Raw genomic sequence first — 24,348 nt, 5'->3', positions numbered from 1 at the left:
GAGGCGACACCCGCCCCCAGCCGCCCCGCCCCGCCCCGCCTCTCGCTCCGTGCGGCGGCGGCTCCCGCCCCCTGACGCCCGCTCCGCGGTTGGCCGCGGCGGGGCTGCGCGGCCCTGGTGACACGTCCCGGCACCGCCCGCCGCCGCGCTCCCGCCGCCATTTTGTGCGAGCCGCGGCCGGGGCCCAGAGGGTTTGGGAGCCGCGGGGAGGGAGCTGGGCTCTTCCCTGCGCCGCCATGCCTTCCTCGCCGCTCCGCGTGGCCGTGGTGTGCTCCAGCAACCAGAACCGTAGCATGGAGGCGCACAACATCCTCAGGTAAACAGAGCCTGCCCGACCGCCCTCCTTCCTCCGGCCGGCTTCGGCGTGGCCTGATCCTCTGCTGCTGGGCCCCGCGACTACGTCGTAGGCCCCCTCCGGCCGCCTTCCTTTTCGGGCCGCCCTTCCGGACCGTATCAGAGCCGCTTCCTTGGCCCCACTGGTGCGGACGCTGGCTGCTGTGCCTGCACTGGAGCCGAGCTCGAGTGGGTTGTCGGAGCAGTAGGGCGCCGTGCCGGGTGCGGCCCGAGCGTGTGCTCGGGCCCCGCGCCTGTCCTGCTGGTCCCATGGGCTTGGGGACTTGGTCCTGTTTACATCCGGCCTCCTCCGGACCCTGCTTCAGGTTGGGTTCGCCGGAGGGGTCGGGGCCGTGGCCGTGGGCTCTGCTCCACCGTCGCTGGCACAACTCCAGATCCAGCGCTGCAAAACACGAGCTGGGGAAATGGACACGCGCAGAGCAGGCCTCGTGTTTCGGCATCTGGAAACAAGTGTTTAGTTCAGCGTACTAAATATCTTTGAGATTATGAGGGTTCATCTGTTTAGCACTGCAAGTATTTTCAACCTGGCTGAGCTCAAAAGAGGGGAGGCTGGGGACAGACTGATGGACAGGAGAGACCTAAACCTTGTTCTTAAAGCTTCCATATACATTGCAGGAACACGGTGAAGATGTTCTGGTTTTCTTACATTTATGCAGCATACCATTCACATTAGGCGATACATAGTGCTAGCATAGTAAGCTCAACCACTGCATGTAAATTGTGTGCTATATTTAAATAAAACCAGCAGCGTTGAAAGGAATAAATAATAGAAGCATCTGGTTTGGCAGCCATTTTACTGTGAGCCGCGTATGACGCTGTTAATCCTTAAACTTGGCATCGGATGTTACCTGTGACAGTTCGTTGAAAACATAATGTTACCAGTGGCTCTTTGGGGGGGGGGGGAGGGTGCTCTTTTTTTGTTGGTTTCTTTCTGCTAATAATACTGGAGCTGAGTTTTAATCAAAACCTGAGTAGTAAGGACAAAATTACATTTACTTCTGATGTCTGGCCTTTTTTCTTCCTCTGTTTTTGCAGAAGTAATAAATCACTTCCGGTGTGACTGTTTCTTTGGCAAATGTGACAGGGAAATGTGGTGTTCTTTTTAAAAGTCTCTTCTTCCGTAAGACTTTAATTAAAAGGAGCAAAACATTTGCATTCAGAAAATTTTTATTTTGAGTGACATTCTATGTAATTATAGCAACAATAGCATAAATAGCAAAACAGATGAATTGCTCTTCTAAAGAAATAACTAGCCCACACAATGAGAATGGTCATTTGCCAGTGAATCTCTGGGAAAGGCAGGCTTTGAGCCAATGCAGGCTTCAATTCAGGGTAATCTCTTGCTCTATGTTGCACTGCTGTTGGAAGGAACACTATTAAGGAGGAAAAAGAGTTAGGAAGAAATGAATCTTAAAGGCATTTCTCAACAGATTACAAGACTTTAAAAGATATAAGTCGTGTAGAACTGCAGGTAATGTTGGAAACAGAGTCTGGAGTGCAGTCTTCAGTGTGAACATCTTAATGAACATTTATAAACAGTGCTTTCTAATGTGTAGCCTAGGGTGTTGCAGAAGTATTTTATATAGGCTTTTATTTTTGCACATATTTATGCTAGAGTATGTATAAAAATCAGTATTTTTGTTGAAGTGACTGTCTTGAGTCTTTTACATTTCTGTAATGCTTTAAGCCAGAATTAACTCCTCTGGTCTATTCAGTATTTTAATGAATTACAGGTTTTAGTGAAGCCAGAGTTTTCATGTAGAATTTTTACAGTAACTGTGCTTAATCCATTCCTCAATTCACAGAGAAAAATATTTAGCAGTAAGGTGAGCTTATTTTACTTTCCTAATATTAGGCCTACCTAATGCCTACTAGAAGTTGCACTGAACTGGATGCTAATGCCTTTTAAAGCAAAAATGGTCTTGCAGAAATGTCTGAATTTTAACTTCTGATCCATTTCTAAAATATCAAATTTAGCCCTCTACATAGAACATCCAGGTGAAATGTTCCGCTTACCTGGTAGGCATCTCTTGGAAGTACCTGCAGTCCGTCACTTCTTGCTTTTATGCTTCTTCTTGGTAGTTTATCCTCTTGAATATACAAACTTATGAAGTGGTTTAAGCAGGCTTGATTTAACATCTTGATGAATTTACATTTTACAGTGTCTTTACGGTCTTTCTCCTTTGGACTCAGAAAAGCAAACCTGTAATACTTTCTTCACACACTTCAGCAGTTTGGGGGCTGGTGGTGTGTATTTAGGTTTATTTTTCTTCTTTCAACATAACATATAATAAGAGTTGCTTTTTTTTGGACACTTACAAACTTTTTGTCTTTCTAAATTCCACTGGTTCATTCCAATAATGAGTCTCATTTCCAGTCTGAATTTCTCACTCATCCATTCTGTACTTGATACTTCCATGTGGCCAGTTGTGCCTGTGGAAAACAAGCACATGTGTTGGATCTCTTTCATATCTTCCAATTTCTGGTGTTATCTTGGTTCAGTAGTTCTCATGTGCTTTGTAGTGTGTTTACATATTTTTCTAATTAACCAGGTTTTAAACATTTCATTCTAATCTTCCAAAAGAATTCAACTGAAGGTCTTTTGAAGTTTGTTGATAGAACTGTTACCATCACCATAGGGGTATTTTGAGACATTAAAGCACGGGGAAAAGAGGAAAAGCTGTAAGGACTGTGGAAAGGCATAATCCTTCCCTTTTTAAAAGCTGTCAAACTGGATGTCTGTCTGTAACTAGCCCCTAAGTCAAATCTTACTCACCCAACATTGCTTGCTTTTATAAGTAACTGTAATCTCTGTATAGGTTTTGGGGATTTTTTTGCTATAGATTATGCAGATTTAGGCCACAGTTCCTCGAGCATAGAGGAAGGTGAAATGCTAACACTTCTCATTACCAGTCTTTATTATACATCAAGTTTGACATTTCTGGTTGTGTATATTTATTTGGTAGTACACTGATGGCCTTAAAAGGAAGTTATCATTTCAGACTCTCCCAGTGTATAGGAGGTGCTCTGATAACTTTGTATTTTCAGGCTGTTAAGGTACAGATACTGTATCTCGGTCTTCTGAGTTCAGGGTCTGTGTGTCACTACTGATAATGAAAGCATGAAGGGTACCGATACATGCTCAATATATATTAATGTTCCTTTGTTTTAGGGAATGAAGTGTGTTAAGAAATTAGGAGTGTGAATAGGAGATCTGTAGTGACAGCAACTAGATTTAAATACTGAAGTCCTCGTAGCTGAAACTTGTATTTCATATTGGTGCCAGGATTTGTAGTTCAACACTGACCACATAACAGAAGTTGCAACCCTCACAGTTGACGTAAGTCACTAGACAGCTTCTCTACTGACGTTATCTGTCAGCAGCTGAATGCAGTGAGGTATTGGAATTTGCATTCCTTAATTTTAGAAACCTTAAATTGTATTAATCAACCCTCAAGAAGAAGGAAATGTTTTAACACTTCTATATATTAAAGCACTTCAATTTGACAGCTTATCAGTGATAATGCAAATTACAGCAAGGTCTTAATGTTTTAAAGATTTCATAGTCAAAATCAGTTAGCATTGCTCCTGTTTTTGCTGTTCAATACTATGGGTTTTTTTGGGGGGGTTGTTTTTGTGTTTTCATTTGTTTTGTTTTGTTTTGTTTTGTTTTTTACATTGGTAACACAAGGTATTTTTTAAGGAGTCTACAGTGAGAGGGGATTGATGCCAGTTATTTTCCTGCTACATGTTATGGAAGGCGATGTATTAAAATTAATTTGTCCTGAAGATCCTCACCGCTCCCAGCTTTGGTGGTCCTGCAGGGTTTACTGCATTTGCTTTAGTGTCTAGTAATAGTTATTACTGGCTATTATAAGAAAAGAAGCAGCTCTGTCATGTGTTAGTGCTTTGTTAGTGTAGGTCCTGTGCTGAGCTCTGCTTTCAGCAGCAGTTGTGTCCCACATCAGAAGCACTCTTTGCTGTGAGATTCTCTGGAGGGTAATGCAGTGACTGTTTACAGGTTCTTCAGTTAAAAGTCTATAAACTCATGAGCATGTGAGTAGTGCGTGTGATCTCATTGCAGTGAGGTGAGTGTACCTGCTGAAAATGAGATCTGTGTACTGGCTTGTATTTACTCACTGTGTTGATAGTTTACACATATTGGTCTTTATCAGGTTAATAGAAACACATTCCCAGAATCTTACAGCATTTACAGATCATTGTTCAAGCTTCACATTTTCAGGAGTCAGTGCTAGGACAGGATAGCGGTATATCTTATCCTTTTTGTGGTAAAGTTGATGCTCATTATTTTCTATCTTCTGGATAGTTTTGCTAGGCCAAGAGGGAACACCACATAAACATTGTCTTGTAGAAAATATGCATTGTTAAAGGCTGTGTGCCACAACAGATACTTAATAACTCGCTAAACTAGATCTGTCCAGCTGCTTAATAAGAGCAGGCTCTGTTGAATATGGTTCTGTGCGTTCTTCCCTCTCCTCCGCCCCCAACTGTTGCAAGAAATGTGTTGAAACATCTTCAGAATATTTCATAATAGTACAGCTAGTGCATAAATAGTGTAAAAGCTGCACCCTGGCTCCTGCTGGTGTCAAAGCATGAAATTCCACATGAGAAATGCATATCAATCAATTTGAAATAGCAGTTTCTTCTGTGCGTGTCACGGCTCTTTCCATGTCTACACAAGCAGTAGAATAAAAACTTAGGTCTGGAAGTATTGCAGGGAAAATAAATGGATTTTTTTTGGTGGGGGTTAGGGGCTGTGGGTTGTGTGCTTCTTTTTTCATTTAACGTTGCTTGCTCTATTCAGTCTGCTAAATTACTCAAAGTGTGAGTCTAAAAAAATGAGATTAAACTGTGGTGCTGACCTGTTTCAGAACTTAGATTATCATTACAAAGGCACATGTTTTTTAACGTAATTTTGTCCATTAGGCCACCAGAAATAAGTATCATTTTTGTCCTGTTATTTAACAAACATCGTAATGTTTTTTAATGTTACTGAAGGATTTTCTGAAGGTCAAATAAGTGTTTATAGGTTAATCAAAAATTTTGTCATTATCCTTAAAGGCAGGCAGGTTCCTGCCTCTTTTTTAATTATAATTATTAAACATACAGTTGTTCATAAGAATGGAATGAAGCTCTCCCTGGCCTTAGCTACTAGCCAGCAGAATATCTGCCCCACTTCTGTAAATGACATGGCATGTTTTTCAGTCCACTTGAGGCACACACATGTTTGTACTCAGCTAATTAGATGACATTAGAGGTAGTTTTGGCAACATAGTAAGGGGAATAATGTAGTTAGTCCAGCAACTTAGCAGAATAATTAAGTATTGAGCAGTTGGTATTGTTACTTTCTTCTATGGGGACAGAAACATCACTGCCTATAGTGTATTGTCTGAGAGTGAATACAGAACACATGGTTGTTGGAAATCCAAGATCCCTGAAAGGAAGAAGAACTAACTGAAACTCTATGTACAGTAATTCTAAGAAGATTTAATATTTTATGTGTTTTCTTCAGAAATAGTTTAAATTGTAACTGCAAAGAAATGTGCACACTGGCTACAATTGGCAACTTAGCTGATGAGTTGCCCATTTGCTTGTTTGTGACTTGGCTGATTGCTAAGAGGTGTATTTAAAATTCAGTCTGTGTTTTTCAGCACTTTGGTGTTTAAAGTCCATCCACTCTAATTGCCTCTTCTCTCCCCCTTTCCCTTTCTGTCTTCCAGCAAACGAGGATTCAGTGTCCGATCCTTTGGAACAGGGACTCATGTGAAACTGCCAGGACCAGCACCGGACAAGCCGAATGTTTATGATTTCAAAACAACATATGATCAGATGTACAATGATCTGCTTAGGAAAGACAAAGAACTGTATCCCTGTCGCATGGCCTCTTTAAAAAATCCAATATGGTTCATCCTTGAAAGGTGTAACTCATTATTTGGCATTATGCATTAGGAATATATAGTTGCTTGACTGGAGAACTTAAAATGTTTTAAGTTTATAGGAGGGTTTTGGGTTTTTTTTCCTTACAATGGGCCTCTAGTGCTCCCTTGCAAATTGCTATTGAGTTACAATGCACACATTCAAAATGCTCTTTTTGTAGTGTGTTACCATGTTTAGCTCTTGAATGAAAGCACATTAATACCATCACAGATTGTCCATTACATCCACTGCACTGTGGATGGTATTTTCTCAGTGCAAAGACTGCCCTGAAATGGATACGTGAAGAGCGAGCCACCTTGCCGTTAGTGTTGTATTTAGCTCAAACTGCCAGGTAAGGTTTCCTGTATACTCTTCTCTGAGAAAGAGGATACTTTCATTAAAGAGCTCACCCTTCTCACTGAGAATTTCTTGATACATTATTTGATTTGTGCACTGAAAAAAAATCCCTCTAGAATATGATAAAGAATGGGCATAGGAGAGCTCAATAATGTGTTTAATCCTGACCAGCAAAGTGATCAAGGTTATTCACACTACTTAAACCCATGAGTAGTGTCCAGCTGCATGTTTTGCAGTTGGATGCTAAAAAAAAAGAATCAAAAAATTTAGAAATCCAACTTGAATTTTCATTTGGTTTTAAGAAAACCCAAAGACCCACTAACTTGGGGGACTCGTTCTGGATACTCTTTCCTCAACAAGGGATCTGATTTAAATTTTTTAGTGTTAAATATGATGGAGAAAACTTGCCCAAAATAAGGGATTTGGGATATGCTGAATTTATACTTAAAAAGATAGAAACCCTTTAGAGTAAAGAATCCCAGAAATGAATCTAGGTAGTTTAATAGAGCAGTCTCTGCACTTCTTAGTGCTGCAAGTTTTTTTCCTAAAATCTTAGGTATAGCCATCTGGAGATCAAGCAAGAATGTTAATATGGCTTAAATGTCTTCTTTGTGCTCAGATAGCCCAGTTTTCTCACATGGTTTTGGGGAGGAAAAAAAAATGGAGTAAAACTAAACAGGTTATCAGAGACTAGAAAACTCGTCACATGGTGGAAACATTCAAGCTCTTACCCAAGGAGTCGACAAACCCAGGAACTTTTGGAAAGCTAACTGTACAGTTGTTGGGTAGCACACGTGATATTGTGGCTTACTACTCCTCAGCAACCTGTTGTATCTGCTGACCAGAAATAGTCAGTTTGGCTCCTGATACTTCAAGGGTGGTGGAGGGTTTTCCACTTGGCATCAAAAGGCTCCTGTTAAGGAGGGCTGGGCTGTTTGATTAAAGCTGTAGAGCACAATGAGAACTGGTAGAACATTGCAGTACCTTTCTGAATGGTGTTCCACACAAATAGTGTCCCTTGCAGGGTGTTTGATTCCTAATATGTAGGTAGAAGTCTTTTTAAACAGAAAATCAAAATGTAAGGTGTAGTCTTAATGAATCCTATGTGATGTGCTGGGTGTTTGGGGGTATTTATCCCTCTGCCTACAAAGAAAAGGAAAACCTTGCAAACCCATCCTGGTCAAAAAAGAATTGCTTCAAGATAAAATTATTTGAATTGAGAAGTAATTTTGACAAGTACTAACAACTTGTAAATTCCTTGTTGCATTCCTCATTGCTGCTGTATAGAATACAGTGATGCTTTGAGAGAAAACCATCAGAAAAACTACCTACTCCCGCCCCTTTCAGCATATTTTTGAGCTACCATTTTTATTCTGCTCCATGCTGACATATGTATATGCAGTGTTACAGTTAAACCTTTTCTCAAGATAAAAGACAGCAAGTTCAAACAACAGCTCTTGCATTTTTGATTCTCAGATAATATAAGTTAAGGTTTCCAGAGTCAAAACTCTCAGCACAGAAAGCAGCTCCATTGCCAGAAACAGGTTTTGGGAGCAAATACTTCTGTGGTAACCAAAACCAGGCCTACTCTCATCACGGGGTTGTGGAGTAATTTTTTGTGAACCAGGGTCGTGGGGAGCATTCCTTTCTTAAAGGTGATGGGCAATGCAAGTGCTACTTGCTACTGAAGGGTGGGAGGGTCTGCTGATGGGCTCTGAGTGAGATGGAGAAACAAAAGAAGGTGTGCTTTTCTCATACAGTTTAGCAGCTTGTTCTGTTCCCCACCCTTGCTTCCATCAGCTCAGTGAGATGACTCAGTTGTAGCCCTTCCATGGGGTATGAAATAGTACTTCTTGGTGACAAGCTGTCTGTGCTCCCATATTGCAGTGGGAGTGCTTCAGGAGTGATGTTCTTCCTCCAGTTCTGTATGCCAGTAGGGGCCCAAAGATGCTAGATACTCCATGAAGTTGTGGCTGTGAGAAGCTTTGAATGTTCTCTGGCCGGCCAAATGAATGACCCCTGTTGTGGGAACCAGTAGTCTCTAACAGAAAGGAGCTTCTGCAGTATTGGACATAAGTCAGGGCAAGGTTAGGGAGAAAAGATCCACTGGAACTCTCCTATTCACTTGTGGAAATGGGGGAGAACTGAAAATCCCACTCTGCAGAGACTAAAAGCACCTTCATTGCAGTAATTAGTGAAATACAAGCTGACATATCTTGAAGGCATATGTTGAATTTCAGAAGCACAGGAATAAGGAATTAATGGAGCCAGGCATACAGATTCAGTTGAGTAGGTGGTTGCAGTGTATCTAAAATGGAATTACTTAAGCAATTTAAGATGTGGTAGTTAAGCCTTACAGTTAAAATAAGTATCCACATCTACCACTGCATCTTTAGAATACAGCATTTAAATTCCCCAAGTCCTAATAGAGGGCTGTGACAAAGCCATTTAAGGCTGTTCTGAATGTGACTTCTGGATGCTTTTAAAGTCCTCCTTTTTTATTTCTGTATCAGCAGAGGGTTCTACTCACCTGCAGGAGACATGACTGCACTGTGCGGTTATCTCTGGAGTTCTGTGTGCATAGTACAGATACACTACATTGTATTTGCATGTGTAACTGGACCTCTCAAAGACAGGCCACTGTGATCACTTGGCCCTTAAAGCTCTGTGAAGGATTTTAAAGACTTGGTTCTAGTTATATGGTGGGGACTTTAAACAAAAATAGAGGAAAAACAGGTGAACTTTGCCTCAATTGAATGCAAAAACTAGTCAGGGATGGAACTTCCTAAATGCCACCTTAAATCTGCAGCAGCAGTTGCATTTATCCTCAGGGACAGGAGCTGTTCAAATGGTAATCTGTCCAGAATTCTGCAGCAGGAGCTGCTGGATTCTTTATTAATATTAACTAACTTAATGATTGATTGCTTCTATCCCTTACCCAACACTGATCAATCTGTGACCCTCAGCTGGAAGATCCCGAGTGATTTCTGTGGGTAGGGGGCTTTGTTAGGATTTGTAGGCAGCCTACCGCTTCACGTTTGGCCTCCTCCTCTGGTTCCTACTTTAACCTCCTCTTTAATTTCACCTGATCTCTTAACTGTAGATAAGATTCCAGTTTTAGCTCCATAGTTACATGATGATACAAAATTGGAGGGAGGGGGTTGGAACATGCCTCCAGAAGTTACTAAAGGTGTGCTTCAGTTAGCATGAAAATGTTTAGGAAATTGAAGAAGCAAAACTGGCTTGGTACATCTCACTTGATATCTAGGTGATTCAGATCTGGTTTTCTCTGTGTGAACTCCATGTTTAAGCTGGATGGCCATATGGGAACGTTTGTGCTATTGCTGATGTGTGGTGGTTGGTTGGATTTTTAATAGTACCCTTCAGGTTCAGGACAAGTGGAACCATTTTTCTCTGCCATATACAGACCTCTTTGCCAGGAAATATTTGTTTGCAATATTGCATAATGTTATGGTTTTCCCATAGCTGATGCTTATCCTTGGTTTATCCCAGCCTTCCCTGCCCAAGATGATATGCTTTATTAACTGATGTATTGTGGTAGAACATTAGTAGAGGAAAATGTCTCGGCTTTGGAGAAAGCGTTAGCTTGAGGGATTGTATACAGCAGTTCCAGAATTGAGGGGAGTGGGAATCTGAAGTATGTTCTGATGCACAGGATCTTCACTGGGTTTAGGTGAGCAAAATGGGAATCTTTATTCCCTACAGAAGAAGAGGAAGGCCAACAGAAGTGTATCATTGAACTAGGTTGGCCTTGCTGTAGAACTGTGTGGGAGAGATTCTATGCCTTTCCCAAAACTTTTCAGTCCAACTTGAGACACCATCTTCTGTGCCCATGAAGAGGAATAAACACAAAGAGGATTAGGACTAGCTGAGATGAGGGGGCACCCAGCAGCAGTGAGACTGTAGGAAGGAATAATTTTTCTGTCTTTGTAGAGTGGTGATGAAGGAGGATCTTTTGGTGCTGAAATCTTGGTCAGGCACCACTGCAGTTAGGTTTTTCTTGCAGAGAAACTGCATTTCCTGTCTTGGAGCCAAGCTTAGCTTTTAGCAACAGTTGGAGTATTAAGTCATCTCTTCCAGAAGGTTTCCTCTGCTTTCCTTTAACATCCACTTCACATCTCTTAAGTTCTTTGGTTATGTAAGATCTTTCTTCCACTGGTCTTAGACTTCCATTTCCTTAAGAGGGTTGTAGTATCAAATAAGATCTTGGGTCTTGCTTCTTGGTTGTGCTTTTTTACTTTCAGAAAGTGGCATAAGATACTGCTACCAGATGATTCATGGCCTGAGCTAATGAGCGCAGGCACTGATGGGGAAAAGCTGTTGGAAGGAAAGTGGGCAGTGACAGGAATATCTTGCTCTAAACCACTTCCCGGTTTCTTTTGAACACCATTTGTTTGTTGCAGAAACTTCTGCCACCTGTAACAAAAACTCTAGGGTCCATAATACTTGAATAGTAATTCCTGACATTCTGAATCATTGAACTACCCTTGAGTTGCTTGATGGGGGAAGTCACAACACCTCCTGTGTTGTGGGGGTACAGGAGGACTACTGAGATCTGTGAGCATCTGCACGCAGCTTGTTGGGGCTATGTAGCTCCATCTTGAGGAGTAACTTAAATGAAATTCTACCTCAGGTAAGCTCTTTATGCATGTATTTATCTTACATTTCCATTTGGTTTTCTTTGTGGATTTTGAACCGATGAACAGTTGTCAGCTTCTGTTCTGAGCTGTCATGCCAGTGGCCAGTGGGAGAGCAAGTGAAACTTTGATGCTTCGTCAGTTTTGTTTAATGATTCTGAACTTTACAGTTTCTCAGTTCTGCCAAAGATACAAATCGTAGAAATGAATTGAACTGTGTCAATCTTCTCTGATAATCTACAGTGGAGATGACTTATGTCACCTGCTTTTATGAAGCATTTTGAAAGCTCACTTCTCTGTAGCTTGCCCACGTAGCATGGCAGAATACATCTCTCAGCAGCTTACGGAGGAGCACTTTGAAACCCCCTAACAGGTAGAAATGAAAGACTGTTTGGATGTGTTTGGAAATATGCTCAATAACCCACATCTAGATAGATGGAAGATCAGGAAAAGGTGAAAGGTAAGAGAAATCCAAATAAGGTGGCTGTTACCATTTTACATTGGTCATACTCCTTGTACTCTTAGATTACACAGGAGTGCGCAGGCACATGCTTCAAGCATTGGCAGAATTATTTGGGTCACTGTTCTGTGAAGGACAGAAGATCTCCTCCTGTATTTCAAATAGAATTGTTTTGGCAGCTGGGGAGCCAGGTGCCAGATTTATTCAAGTGGAGTAAATACAGCCAGGTTTCAGCAATGGCCCAGCATATGAAGAGGCATTTAGCAGTGCAAACTGGAAGTTTAGCATGGGAATGGCAGGAGAGGTCTGTGCCAGTTTCTTGTTTTCCATCTCAGTAGAAACAAGTTGGCTGACACAGCTGTATTTATAAAATCCCACTTGATGTAGAGAGCAGTTACTGGCATGGAATGCTCGTTGGAAGATCTTGTTTATGTGTGCTGCTCATGTACATGCAGGAAGTGTCTGAAGAGCTTGATATCCCAGGTAGAGCTCTGGCAGCCCTGAGAAAGTCATATGCATGAGAGCTCTTGTCAAAAAAAGCCTCTAGTAAGTTTCTGAAAGTCAGCAAAAGGTGGAATTTACTAGAAATATGCATTTAAGTGCTCTCCAAAAGTGATGCTGCTGCTTTATGGGATACTTTATTTTGACTGATTGGGTACAAGGTAGTAAAAGTAGTGTTAAAATCAGTAGTATTAATTACTGAAGTCCGCTTACAGGATGTGTGCAAGAAATTCAGACTGTCTTGCTGCCATGTACCTCTAATTGACATAGCATAGAGATCATTTAGTGGAAAACCCTGAAGTGCTTAAAGTACTGTATTTCCCATAGGTAGTAAGTTGGGGTGGGGGGCAGAAGCTGTTACAGCTTTGTTGCTGGCCAGTGACAGAACTGACAGCCTTCAGGATCTTTAGTGCAAGAACAGAGACATCCTGATGACCCCTGTAAGAAGTGTTTGCCCAAGGCACACAAGCTGTGTGTGTGTAAGCTTTGCAGAGCTGGTTGGTACTCAGACTGTGGATTAACCACATCCCTCTGTTCTTCAGTCCTGTTTATAGTGTTGCACTAGAAGACCTCATCCAGCATGTTTTTTGCTCTGCATGCTGCTGTTTAAAAGTGGTCCTGCTGTCTTCATGAATGTGTTCTCCAGGTTCCCCAATGCGTTAAATGAAACGGCTTAATTGATTTCAGTTTGTAATGCTTGTGTTTGGCTTTATCAGTTACCCTCTCCACCACAACTGTTATTTACTTCAGAATTACCTTTGAGTTTTGCAGTACAAAGCAATGGCAACAACAGAGACTAATTTGAAAATAGTTGTTGCAGACCCCGTTTCTCTGAGACATGAAATGCAGTGACTAATGTTTTTCTCACAGACATCTCACAGCTACCTCAGTACTTCCCCCCACCCAATCCTACAACATTTGCTGCTCATCTTCTGAAATCTGGCACTTGTTTCTAAGACTGAGAAGAGTATCCAAAAGCCAAGTGGGATACTTAGGAACCCTCTTAGGAACCAGCTGGCCTGCTGGTCCCCATAATGATTTCTGTATTCCTTTGTTACATGTTTGTGTCATGTGCTGGAGTTCTCAGTACTGTGAACTGTCTTGCTAAGTGACCAGACACTGTAGATTCCAGCAATCTACAGCAAGCTCCTCTTTCACACTTGGATCAAGTACACAAGGTTTGAATGGCATAACCAAACACTCCACATCTTTGAGACCATCTTGTGTTCTGTCTCTGGTAAGTCTGTTCTGTCTTCAGTAAGTCTGTAATACCCCTTCTCCAGCTCTTTGGCAGTGGACTTAGCCATTGCTCCCGTTCTTTTCCTCTTTGACAGCTTGTAGCTTTCCAGTTTCATCCTCAACTACGATTTCAGCTGTTTGGCAGTGACAAGTCATTGTCTATCTCTTGAGCTCTAGGCTAAACTAAGGATCTTTGCTGCTTTCAGTGATGTGTGGGTATGTAGCCTCCAGCTTCGGCCCCCACCAGACTTGAGGAAAAATCACAAGTTGTGAAAGCCTTAGGGTTTTAATCTAAACACACACATACATATTAGAGTAATATCTTCATCAGTACATTATTATGTGATATCCTTAAGTAAATGGAGAGAATGCACAGTCAGTAACAGTAGAAATAGCTGGGTGTAGCTGTCTCTGTAAGAAAGAGGAACAATGCCATGTCTGTTGGCAAAACTCAACTTGAATTACACCATCTCCTTTTTATACCAAGTCTTTCCAACAGTGAGTTGTCATGCATACATTTCATTATGTTGTAGGTCTGTTAAGCATAGTTACTCCAATAAAGGTGATACCTGAGTTGGACTCGGTGTAAAAATTTGACTGATTTACTATACTAATAGTTTGCAGTAAGTGAAGGCCTCCTAGAAAAATGGATGCATTTCTGAGCATGGTAGTGTTAAGAAGGCTGCTGTGGCCAGACAACAAAGCATCACTGAAAGCCAGGGGAAGATTTAGTGAGTACCTTCTGAAGAAATGACTGCTGAAAGAAAGAGCAGAGGTGCAGGAGGCAGGGAGCATGGAGCAGAAATCTGTTGGAAGGAAAGCAGAAACTCACTGAAATGCCTCAACATCTAGCACTATGGTGGAAGCCATTAATAAGTTGTCATATCTTCGCATTCACCTGAGCTCATGAAGAGAAAGAACTGGGGTTATGATTATGCATTGAAAACAGTGATGCAGATCACATCCCCTGCTTGCTGCAAGGATGGTATGCTGTTCTTTTTCCAGGTGGAAAAAATTCCAGAGAACCAAATATGACAGTGTCATGAATCTTAACTGCTTATTTCAGTCTCCTTTTATAGGCAGATGGACCCTTGGAGGAAAAAAAATAGCTGTAAGTTGGCAGCAGCAAGCTTGACTGTGTGAAGCAGCAAGCTTGACTGTGTGGGTTTGTGAATATGCGTAATCCTGTCTCCAAGCTCAGTTGGAAAGCTGGGGGACAGATGCCAGCAGTGTTATATCCTAGAAAGGGAAAAAAGGAACCCAAAAAACTGTGTGGGACGCTGTGTAGTTTTTTTTTCCCCTTGAGCTGCATGATGTAGAAATGAGGCCTGTAGAGCCCAGGGCAAGGCTCACCTTGAAAGTGAACAGAGCAACAGAACCAGATGTTTGTAAATGGCTCTTGCAGTCACTTTCCTGCTTTGCAAATAACCAGAGGTCTGAAATGGCTACATTGAAGTGGGTTTTCTTCCAAGTATGACAAACCCAGTGAGAGTTTTACAGGGGTGCTGGTGTGCAAGAGCTGCTTGTGAGGTAGCTTTGGGCTATAAAAGTTACATAGTTATACAGGGAGAAATCTTTTGGGAAAGAAGAAAAAAGGCTTGGTGGGGACCCGAAGAAAAGAAACACAGTAGTAGCTAGTTGGCTGAGAGAATTGACACCATATTTGTGATAAACAGTGTATCATTCAAAACTGAAATGTCCTTAAGAAGTTTAATGTGTCTGCACCATTGCACTTCAAAAGCTGAACATATTTTCCATCAAGTAGACTCTTCCAGGTAGAAAAAGGGGTTTAATTTTGAATGGAGCTTAAACACTTCAAAGATTTAAAAGCTTTGGAGGCAGTTTGCTTGAAAACTGTCGAAGAACACCTTGAAGCATATAGATGGGCAGGGACATATCTACCCAGGGCAGTAGAACTGAGATACGAGGGGGACTGCAAACAGGGAGACAGAAAGTTGTTGGCATTTTACAAAGGGTTAGGACTGTTCTCTGAAAAGAATTAAGATACCTGCTAGGTATGTATATGGCCTTTTCAACAAGGAAATAAGCCAAGATGACCTCTTACATATGTGCTACTAATGATGAAGGTTTTTTATTCAATTTCCTTCTGTTATCTCAAGAAATTAGGCTGTTATCCTTACCGCTATTTTAATTTAAAACTATATACTTAGATGGCTAAAAATACTGCTGCTTCAAAGCAAGGAAGAGATGCATCAGTTTCCAGGCTTTCTTTTTCAAAATCTTTCCTGCTATTCCTCATTTAACCATAAAACTTCGCCCTTCCAAGTTTGGTTTTGGTCAAGTGAGCAGATTTATGTGACAGTAAACCCTGGTGTGCTCCTAATGAATCTGCATGTCGTTGAAGGCTGAGAAATGGTGGGATAAGTGAATCCACTTGGAAAGGGGGATACAGCATGTGCATTTGAGCCTCAGGGTTACAGTACCAGCATAAATATAGCTACCAAGCAGCATAACAGATTCCTTTCACACAGTGACTGAAGCTCTGACAGGCATAAAGTCAGTGTTTTTCTTCATTTCCATTTATATGTATCTTGGGATATTTTTAAGGGACTATGCTCCTGTGATTTATTGAGCTTGCTTTGGAAGCTCAGTTGCATAAACCTGAGCCCTGAGCAGGACTTGATGCAGATGTGCAGTGGACAATAGAAACGCCATAGAATTGACTTTGAAGACAGAGGCCCCTGGAGTGAGGGACAGTGACTTAAATGAATGTAGGACATTCTGCTCTGACAAACAGTGAAGCCTGCATTCTAAGCGTTATGGATATAAAAATAGTTGCCCAAGGAAAGTTGTTTTTCTGAGGAACTCTGCTCTTATGAGTTCCGTTAAAGCTGTCTCTGCTATTGTACTAATGCCAGTGACAGGGCTCTGAAACCCAGAAGCTGCACGAATTACCCTGTGGGGATTGTGCTGCTACCTTAGGAATCTATTTTTAGCAGTCACTGATCTTTATATTTGCAAACATAAATGATCTGGTTTTAAAGATACAGTAATGATTTGACTTGTTCTGGTCATTTGCTCAAAAACATGACTTTTCTTAAAGTAAAGGTACTTTACTTAACCCAAGCAACCTCAGATACACACAGAATGGGATTTTACACATGTTGGACAGAAATAAGAGAATCAAGCCACGACCAGAAAGATTCCAGAACTGCAAAGATGTTTTTGATTTGATCCTAACGTGTGAAGAAAGAGTCTATGATCAAGTAGTAGAAGGTAAGGACCTTGAACTGATAAACCAAGTTAACTTTGAGTGCTTTCTCCCCCCTCCTCCTGGAGTGCTTCACAAATCTGGAAAGATCTCTCTCCTCTGACTACTGCTGCTGAACACCAGCAGGGACACGAGCTCGCCGTTCACTGACGTAGACTTTATGTACCAGAGAAGTGGTGGCTGAATACTTATTTCTCAAAGATGCTGGTGTTGGCGGCTACACAGAATGGCAGTTTTAAGGGATGGCATAAGGAAATAACAAGCATTTGGAGAAACTCAGATACAGCTTTGTTTGGAAAATGCTCACGGACTAACAGGTTGTATGTGATGAGCATTTTTCCACCCTGGGTTGATGGAGAAATGAAGTCTAAGCTGTGTTCCTTATGCACTTTCCCTTCTCTGCAGACTTGTGATCTACCAAGCAGTTTATCCATGACAAAATCCTCCTGTACAGGTGGAGAAACTGTTATTGAGTGTGCTTTACACTCTGCAAACATGCAGCAGCTTTGCCCTTATGAGAGTCAAAGCGAGATATGCTAGAAGAATCTCAGGGTTTGGGTTCTGCATGAAGACAATGCAGCAACCTTGATGTGAACTCACTGAAAGTCATGGGGCTTCAGCAGTGATTCAGCTCCTGGGCTTAGAAGCCTTTCTCTCTGGAAATACAGGCTTAATGTGAGGTTTAAGGTGTTTCCTTCACTTTGGAAGTCTAACCAGCTGAACTAGTATCATACACATGCTTTAAAAGGCGGTTACCTTGCCTTTTCCGTCCTTAGTGGTCACATCACAAGCAAGAGAAAGCATGATCCGCTTGGGCTTCTGCAAGCTGAGCAATTAGTGTTCTGAATGTTTAAGTGGAGTGTTTGAAATGTATTAGTAAGTTCTGAGGACAGCTGCCCTGGTACTTGAACGGATCTTCAGCAAGGTGAGCATGTCTCACATAGAAAGCAGCTTTCACTCGAGTGTTTTAGGTGAATATCCTGAGTAAGAGAGGTGAAGAACAACCACTTGCTAATGTTCCAGTGGTGCATCTCTCAACTTCATGGTAATGCCCAGTGAACCAACGAAAGGAAGAACCTTAAGTGGTTCTTCAACTGAAGAAGGTTTACACAGTGTCTATATACTTTAAAAAGAATACTCTCTAAAATATGGTACCATTCCACTCAAAATTTTGCTGTTACATCTATTTTGTTTTCAAATAGATTTAAATTCCAGAGAGCAGGAGACGTGTCAGCCAGTACATGTGATCAATGTGGACATTCAGGATAACCATGAGGAGGCAACGCTGGGTGCATTCCTTATCTGTGAGCTCTGCCAGTGTGTAAGTAGAGAGGGCTCATTGCCTATGGGTTCCTTGGACCCAGCTGACTGCACAGAGGTTGGGGCTTGCTTAGTAGTCTTTGAAGATGCTGCATATTGCAAAAGTTAAGCAAAATCCTTGTCAAAAGGTGTAAGTTCCCAAATTCTTTAGGTTATTTTTGGAGCTGTTGTCTACACAGAGGAACTGTGATGAAGCTCGTGGCTTCCAAAGTGGATTCTGTGTGTGTGTGTGCATTCAAACCAAACCACTGATGAAAAGCAGTGTCACAGAGCACTGTGTGTAACCATTGCACAGGTTGAGCCTGTACTCAAAACACTGTTTATGGGAAAAACAGTGTTTCCAAAGCAGTTGTGATACGTGGGGTTTAAGCATCAGAGTTGCATTCTGAATCATGATACACTTGGAAAAACATCCTATGTAGGTGTATTTTGTAGTACCACTCTGTTGCATGTATGATGTGGAAGAGAAAAATGATACCTTCTGTTATCCACATTCAGGGGCCTAGTCCTTTAAGACTGAAATAAGCTGCACTCAAAGCAGTTGATAAAACTGTCAGGAGACCAGAGGAAGGATCCGAGTCCTTTTACAGCGTGCAAGTTGCTGAGTTCACCTGTTCCAGTGTGGCAACGGGCTTTGGTTTTTTTTTACTCTAGCCTGTTTGATCTATTCTGGTCTTAAATCCCTTCCAGATTCGAAAAGCCTAAAAGGGTTCAAGGACTTGCAATTTTAACCATCTGTTCAGTGTGCTTGTAGCTATTCTGAAGCTTCCATTTGTTACCTAGCGAGGATGAATGTTGCCTACTCAACAAAGTACTAGTTAAGTGCCAGTTCAGTGGGTTGGAGGAGGAAGGATATGCAGATAAACATGATGCAGAATATATGTATATTTGGGAATCACACTAAAGCACCCAGTTTAGATGGCACAGTAAGCCACAAGCATTGAATTATTACAGTTTTCTAAGCTACATCATGTCCTTGGAGTCTGGTTGCTTAGTATTTTTTTTCTTTTCTAGATACAGCACACAGAAGACATGGAAAATGAAATAGATGAGCTGTTACAGGAATTTGAAGAGAAAAGTGGAAGGACTTTTCTTCATACTGTCTGCTTTTATTAAAGCACATCTGTCTCTTAGGCCTTAATAGAGATGAGGGAAGCATGTGTTTCAAGTTCTGACTATACTGTATTTTCCTGGAAAATGACTATTGTTCTTTTTTTGGTTTAAAAGCTCCTTTTCAGTGTCTTTTTGTTTGTTTCAGGTATTCTGTCACAGGGAGGCAGAGATACTGGTTGGCATTGTACATATGAGATGATTAAAAGTATACGCAAAGGCCACCTATTTAAAAATGCAAATCAAGTTTTTCTTTAAATCCTACTTTAGTTATTACAAAGTAGGGTTTTAATTATAAAGAGAATGTTTCCTGAATATTAAGTTTATAATGAATTTTTCCAGCCTACAAATTTATTTTATTTCAGTTGTGCTTTTTCTGTTTTTTATTTGAATGTGACAGAATGACTGAATTACGTGAGGATCTGAATGGAACAATATAAAAATGAGTATCTGTATATTATTAAAGTTGGAAGCATCCAATAAAAGTGAAAACCCTGGAAGTCTGTCTATTTCAAAGCAGCAGTGTGACCGTTGTCTGGGACGTAAAACACAGTAGCTGAAGTAGCACAAGAATGCTTGGTCAGTGTCTTGGTAGTGACAAGAAGATCTTGATGGGATTCAAAAGACCCAAACTTCATCTTGTGTTCAGAGGGGCTGGGTGTTTGGGCAGCTTCTAATGGTTTCTAATCCTATATTGAACTAAAGTGAGCTCTTTTCTCTGTATGAATTTTAGGGCACTACAAGGAAATCTTGCATAAATGCCTTCTATAAGGAATGTGGGGAGAAAATGGCAAAATCACTGTCAATAGAAATAGTTTAAAGGGATCTTTACAGCTTTATCTTTTTAATAGAATGATTTTCCTCCCATACAGCAACATTAAATGTGCTTGTCACAACTCCAACTCCAGAAACCGAGTATGTGTATACAGAGCAAGAGGTCAGATTTGTATTTAACTGATGGAAGTTAAAAGTGTAAAAAAACCAAACCATTAGACATTCAAAATGTGGATGTTAAAATGTTACTGCTTACAGGCAAGAGCAGATTTTACAAGTTTTGTTAAAGGAACGTGAAAACAGCATGGAGCAGATGAGGTCTGTGTTCTCTTCAGTACTTGGATATGCGAGGACACCTTTTTAAACATTGTGTTAAAAGCGAAGTAGCATGAACTTGGGTTTGAGCTCCTGGCTTCTCTCTCCCATTCTATCACAGGCCTCTGACAGATCATATGAATCACTTAATTTACCTGAATCATTGTGCACATGTAGGATGGTAATGTGAAGTATTTTGCCTCGATTTAGGGCAATGTTACCCATCCATGTGGACAACTGCTGCTGTGTATGCAGTTAGTTACATGGCAATGCTGCTTAACCTCTCATTCAAATCTATTAAAAGGCATCTGCTTCCCATCTGAAAACTGCAGGTCTGTATCTGAAAACACTTCTTTGCAGTTGCAAAGCCTGAAGTCTGTTGAGTCAGGCACCCAAAGAAACCTTGTATGTCTCTGCCTCTGAGATCTGGGGGCTGGCTGTGGTTTCAGCTGCCTTGTGGGAAACCTTAGACCTCTGCCAGCTTGGTCTGTGTCCTGAACAATGTCCAGATGGGTTTTTGCATCATACTTGGGTCCCAGGAATGTTTAATATCCCTAAGTTACCTGTGCTCGTTTTCTTGTCTGTTAAAAATACTTAAAGCAGAAAATTTGTGTAGAATGTATGACTGGATTAGAGCAGTTAGGGGATGGGGAGCTCAAGCAGCAGCTGTGATAAGGTTTGCAGAGTTCATGTTTACTGGGTGGCTTGTCCTGTCCCATTTTGGTTCTGGAGACTCCGTATTTGAAGGTTTCCATTCAGCCTCCTCTGCTTCTTCTCATTTGTCTGATAGCATTGCTTGTTTCCATGGGGATATTTACAGCCAAAGGAAGAAAATGATTCTCTAAGGACTGACTGCATTAGTTGATCTCTTGAAAAAGACATTTCAAGCAAGAATGATACAGAGTATTTTGAGCAGTTTTCTTTCCCTGTACAGTGTCAGTACTGAAGTCTACTTTGTGGCAAGGTGGGAGTTGGGGAGTGTTTGAAAATGTTTTCTGCTTCCAACTTAATCCATCCTGAACAGAACTCTTCATTGTTATTTTACAGAAATGCAGTAAAAAGCCAAACGGGATGTTTTAACCTGTCTATGTGGAGATTTACAGCAGTGTCCTTTCTGTTGCATAAACTGTGCTTTTCATATGTGTAATTGGCAGAGGATTGTGGTTGCTGTAGTGCCAAGTAGGGATTCATTAGTAGAACTTAAATTCACTGCATCTCCTCAACTGAAATGAGAAGTCTTGATCTAAAAACATGATATAACATACAGGATCTTACAGGATTGTTCTTTCCATCCCAAATACTCTGTTCATAAGCAAAACCAATGCTCTTGGAGCTGGTAATTTGTCATTTTGTTTATTTACCAGTATGTGGAAGGATGTTTGGATAGATGGATGCACGGATGGACAAGCAAGTATTCTGGGTGATCTACAGTCCAAAGCATTTCAAACTGCTGTGAGCAAAATTACTTCACCTAAAGCTGTTGTTATTCTGACACATTACTTCTTGTTTAACTTGCAGGTCAGTGAAAAATATATGCATTTATATAGTGGCTTTGTCTCTATATGCTTTGTTTGTATTGAAATCCACAATGAAGCTCAGTTTATAAGGAATTCTGTGGGGTCCTAGTCTTGTTTGGGATAAATACTTATACACACAGAAATACATATGTGGGTATAAAATGAAGTTATTTTCTGTGTCAAAAAGAAATTCCAAGAGAAACTTTGGTTTAAAGGAAATGGGGGAAAAAGAATGTACTTTTCCTTTAAGAGTGGGGTGGCATATATATCATGATGGTTGTTTATCCCTTTCTTGTAGATACACTGACACTCCTTTTGATGAGTATTAGTACTGAAAGATGGTCCATTTCTTTTGAAGTCCCTTCATTCTGTCTAATGAAGGAAGGAAAGCAATGAAGGGTTTAACACCTTGTGAATAGAGTGCGAGTATTCAGAACTTGGCTGTGATGGGAGATTGCTGCTGTAAATGAGTTTTCAGCTGTCAAGGCTGCTCTCCCATTTCCCGTAAAGGTGGCTTTAAAATGTCAGTATTTCACTCATTTTTTGACTTTCTATGAAAGGCCACATTGATTACCAAACAAAGTGTGTTTGTAAGGTTTTGCTCGCTTGCTGCCACTTCCTGAGCGGGCAGATCTTTGCCAAGAACTTCTTGAGGTTTCCATCTCACATTCCAGCCCTCTGCTGATCCTATCTATTCAGTATGGAGCAGTGGAGCCCTGTTCACTCCTAGTTTGCAGCCTTTTTCTTTCACACAAATCCACTCTTGACTTTGTGTCAGATTTCTGCGTTTCTCATCTTGCTTAAGACCTTCATAACACTCATGAACATTCTTTTGTCAGAGACATCAGAATGTCTTTAGGTTTATGTGGATAAAAACCCCTGGTGATTTAAGAGCACTGCTGGTGTCTTATCCCTGAAGTTCTCTGCTTATTGGCTTCCTTCACTTGCTGATAACACTCAGTGCACAAAGTGGTGCAGATAATCCAATCGGGCTGCATATGGTGGCAAAAAACATTCCACCTAGGTTTTCATATTGCTGGATCTGACTGCAAAGATCAATGATCCCAGTTAGATTTCCCCAATGCAGCAGCCTAATTAATTTGTTGCTAGGCAGATTACCCAGCTTCAACTACTACTCATACATGTAGGAGCTTAGGGGAAGGTATCAGTTAAGGACACACATAAATGTTTGTACCAGGAGCTACGAAAAGAACAGGGGAATGAGAAAGTGGAGTATAGGGAGGGTATAGGACAGCTGAATGGGTTCTTGTGGAAGAAATGCTCTAGTTCTTGTCCAGACTCCAAATTCTGACCCCTGTGAGCACCCCAGAACTCCAGTTGAAGGCTATGCTCCCTTGAAGATGAAAATAGGGGGAATCAGTTCCTGTGACTTTGGCTTGTGATAATATTCCTACCTGGGCTGCATGCTGATAGTGCAAAACCTTCAATCCTGAGCTGGTTCCCATATAGGTGTCTCTGAACTTTTTTATCATCGTGTTGCTGGAGCTTAAAAGATATTTTATAGAAAGGGGAGGATATGTTTACTGCCTGCCCTCAACTGCTAGAGGCTGGGTGACAGCAAAAGGTCATTCTTGGGCTAAAACAAAGGAAAAAGGCAGGTGGACTATGGACTTCTCTGCATGAGGATGGTGGTGACAGGACAACGTGGGACTTGAAGCTGAGCAGGAGCCAGAGGTAGTGTGGATGTGGATGTGGATGCTTGTTTTACAAAAGGAGAAGGTTACTTCTAGTGATACTAATGCAATTAGGAGCATGTTTAACAAACATGTCGTAAAGTATTGTGGTAGGAACCCAAAACTGTCTAAGCACCTGTGTAGCACAGCATTACCCACAGTAAAAAAGCAGCCTTTGCTCATGCATGTGTAATGTCACTTTGCTCGAGTACAGTCAGTGCCTGCTGCCTCTTTGCATTAGGTGGAAGTTCCTAGAGAAACTTTCCTCAGTCTGAGACACTCAGATGTGCTGAACACCATGCACAGCCTCAGGTTGTTCTTGGCTCTCTAATTAGGCGGTGAGCAGCCCAGAGTTCACTGTGTGCTAGCCCTGAAGGGATTTCAGTGTTGCTGCGGGTTTGTTTCTGCTGAACAAGGCAGCCTTCAAGTACCTAAAGGGGCAGACAGGAAATCTGGAGAGGGATCTTCATCAGGGACTGTAGTGATAGGGTTGGGGGCAATGGGTTCAAACTGAAACAGCAGAGATTTAAGTTAAATATAAAGAAGAAATTCTTTACTGTGAGGGGTTGAGACACTGGCACTGGTTGCCCAGAGAAGCTGTGGCTGCCCCATCCCTGGCAGTGCTCAAGGCCGGGTTGGACACAGGGGCTTGGAGCAAGCTGCTCCAGTGGAAGGGGTCCCTGCCCGTGGCAGGGGTTGGAACTCTATGAGCTTTGAGGTCCCTTCATCCCAAACCACTCTGTGATTTTATGATCCTCTAACAAAACCTTTCTTTAGTGCCCCAAGCCCAGCTGAGAGCTGACCCAGCCTAGTTTGTGGCAATGGCTGGAAGAGCAGAGACGTCAGCTGATGGGCTTCAGCTATGCAAAATTCCTTGCTG

General features: G+C 41.5%; 1 protein-coding gene across 1 annotated transcript; it reads left to right on the top strand.

Moving 5' to 3' along the window:
• The first annotated feature begins 87 nt into the window (after positions 1–87).
• SSU72 (SSU72 homolog, RNA polymerase II CTD phosphatase) lies at positions 88–19,668 on the top strand. The gene is made up of 5 exons (XM_061351530.1): positions 88–316; positions 6,096–6,239; positions 16,604–16,743; positions 17,941–18,059; positions 19,073–19,668. The coding sequence occupies exons 1-5, from the start codon at positions 237–239 to the stop codon at positions 19,172–19,174; spliced, it is 585 nt and encodes a 194-aa protein (XP_061207514.1). The 5' UTR covers positions 88–236; the 3' UTR covers positions 19,175–19,668.
• Positions 19,669–24,348: the final 4,680 nt, after the last annotated feature.

This window comes from Neopsephotus bourkii, unplaced genomic scaffold (assembly GCF_033783945.1).
Source record: "Neopsephotus bourkii isolate Nb327-2 ecotype Australia unplaced genomic scaffold, CSIRO-AGI_Nbou_v1 NB_593, whole genome shotgun sequence".
Classification (NCBI taxonomy): domain Eukaryota; kingdom Metazoa; phylum Chordata; class Aves; order Psittaciformes; family Psittacidae; genus Neopsephotus; species Neopsephotus bourkii.
The sequence above is the reverse complement of the archived record's forward strand: the minus strand, read 5'-3'. Positions and strand labels throughout refer to the sequence as shown.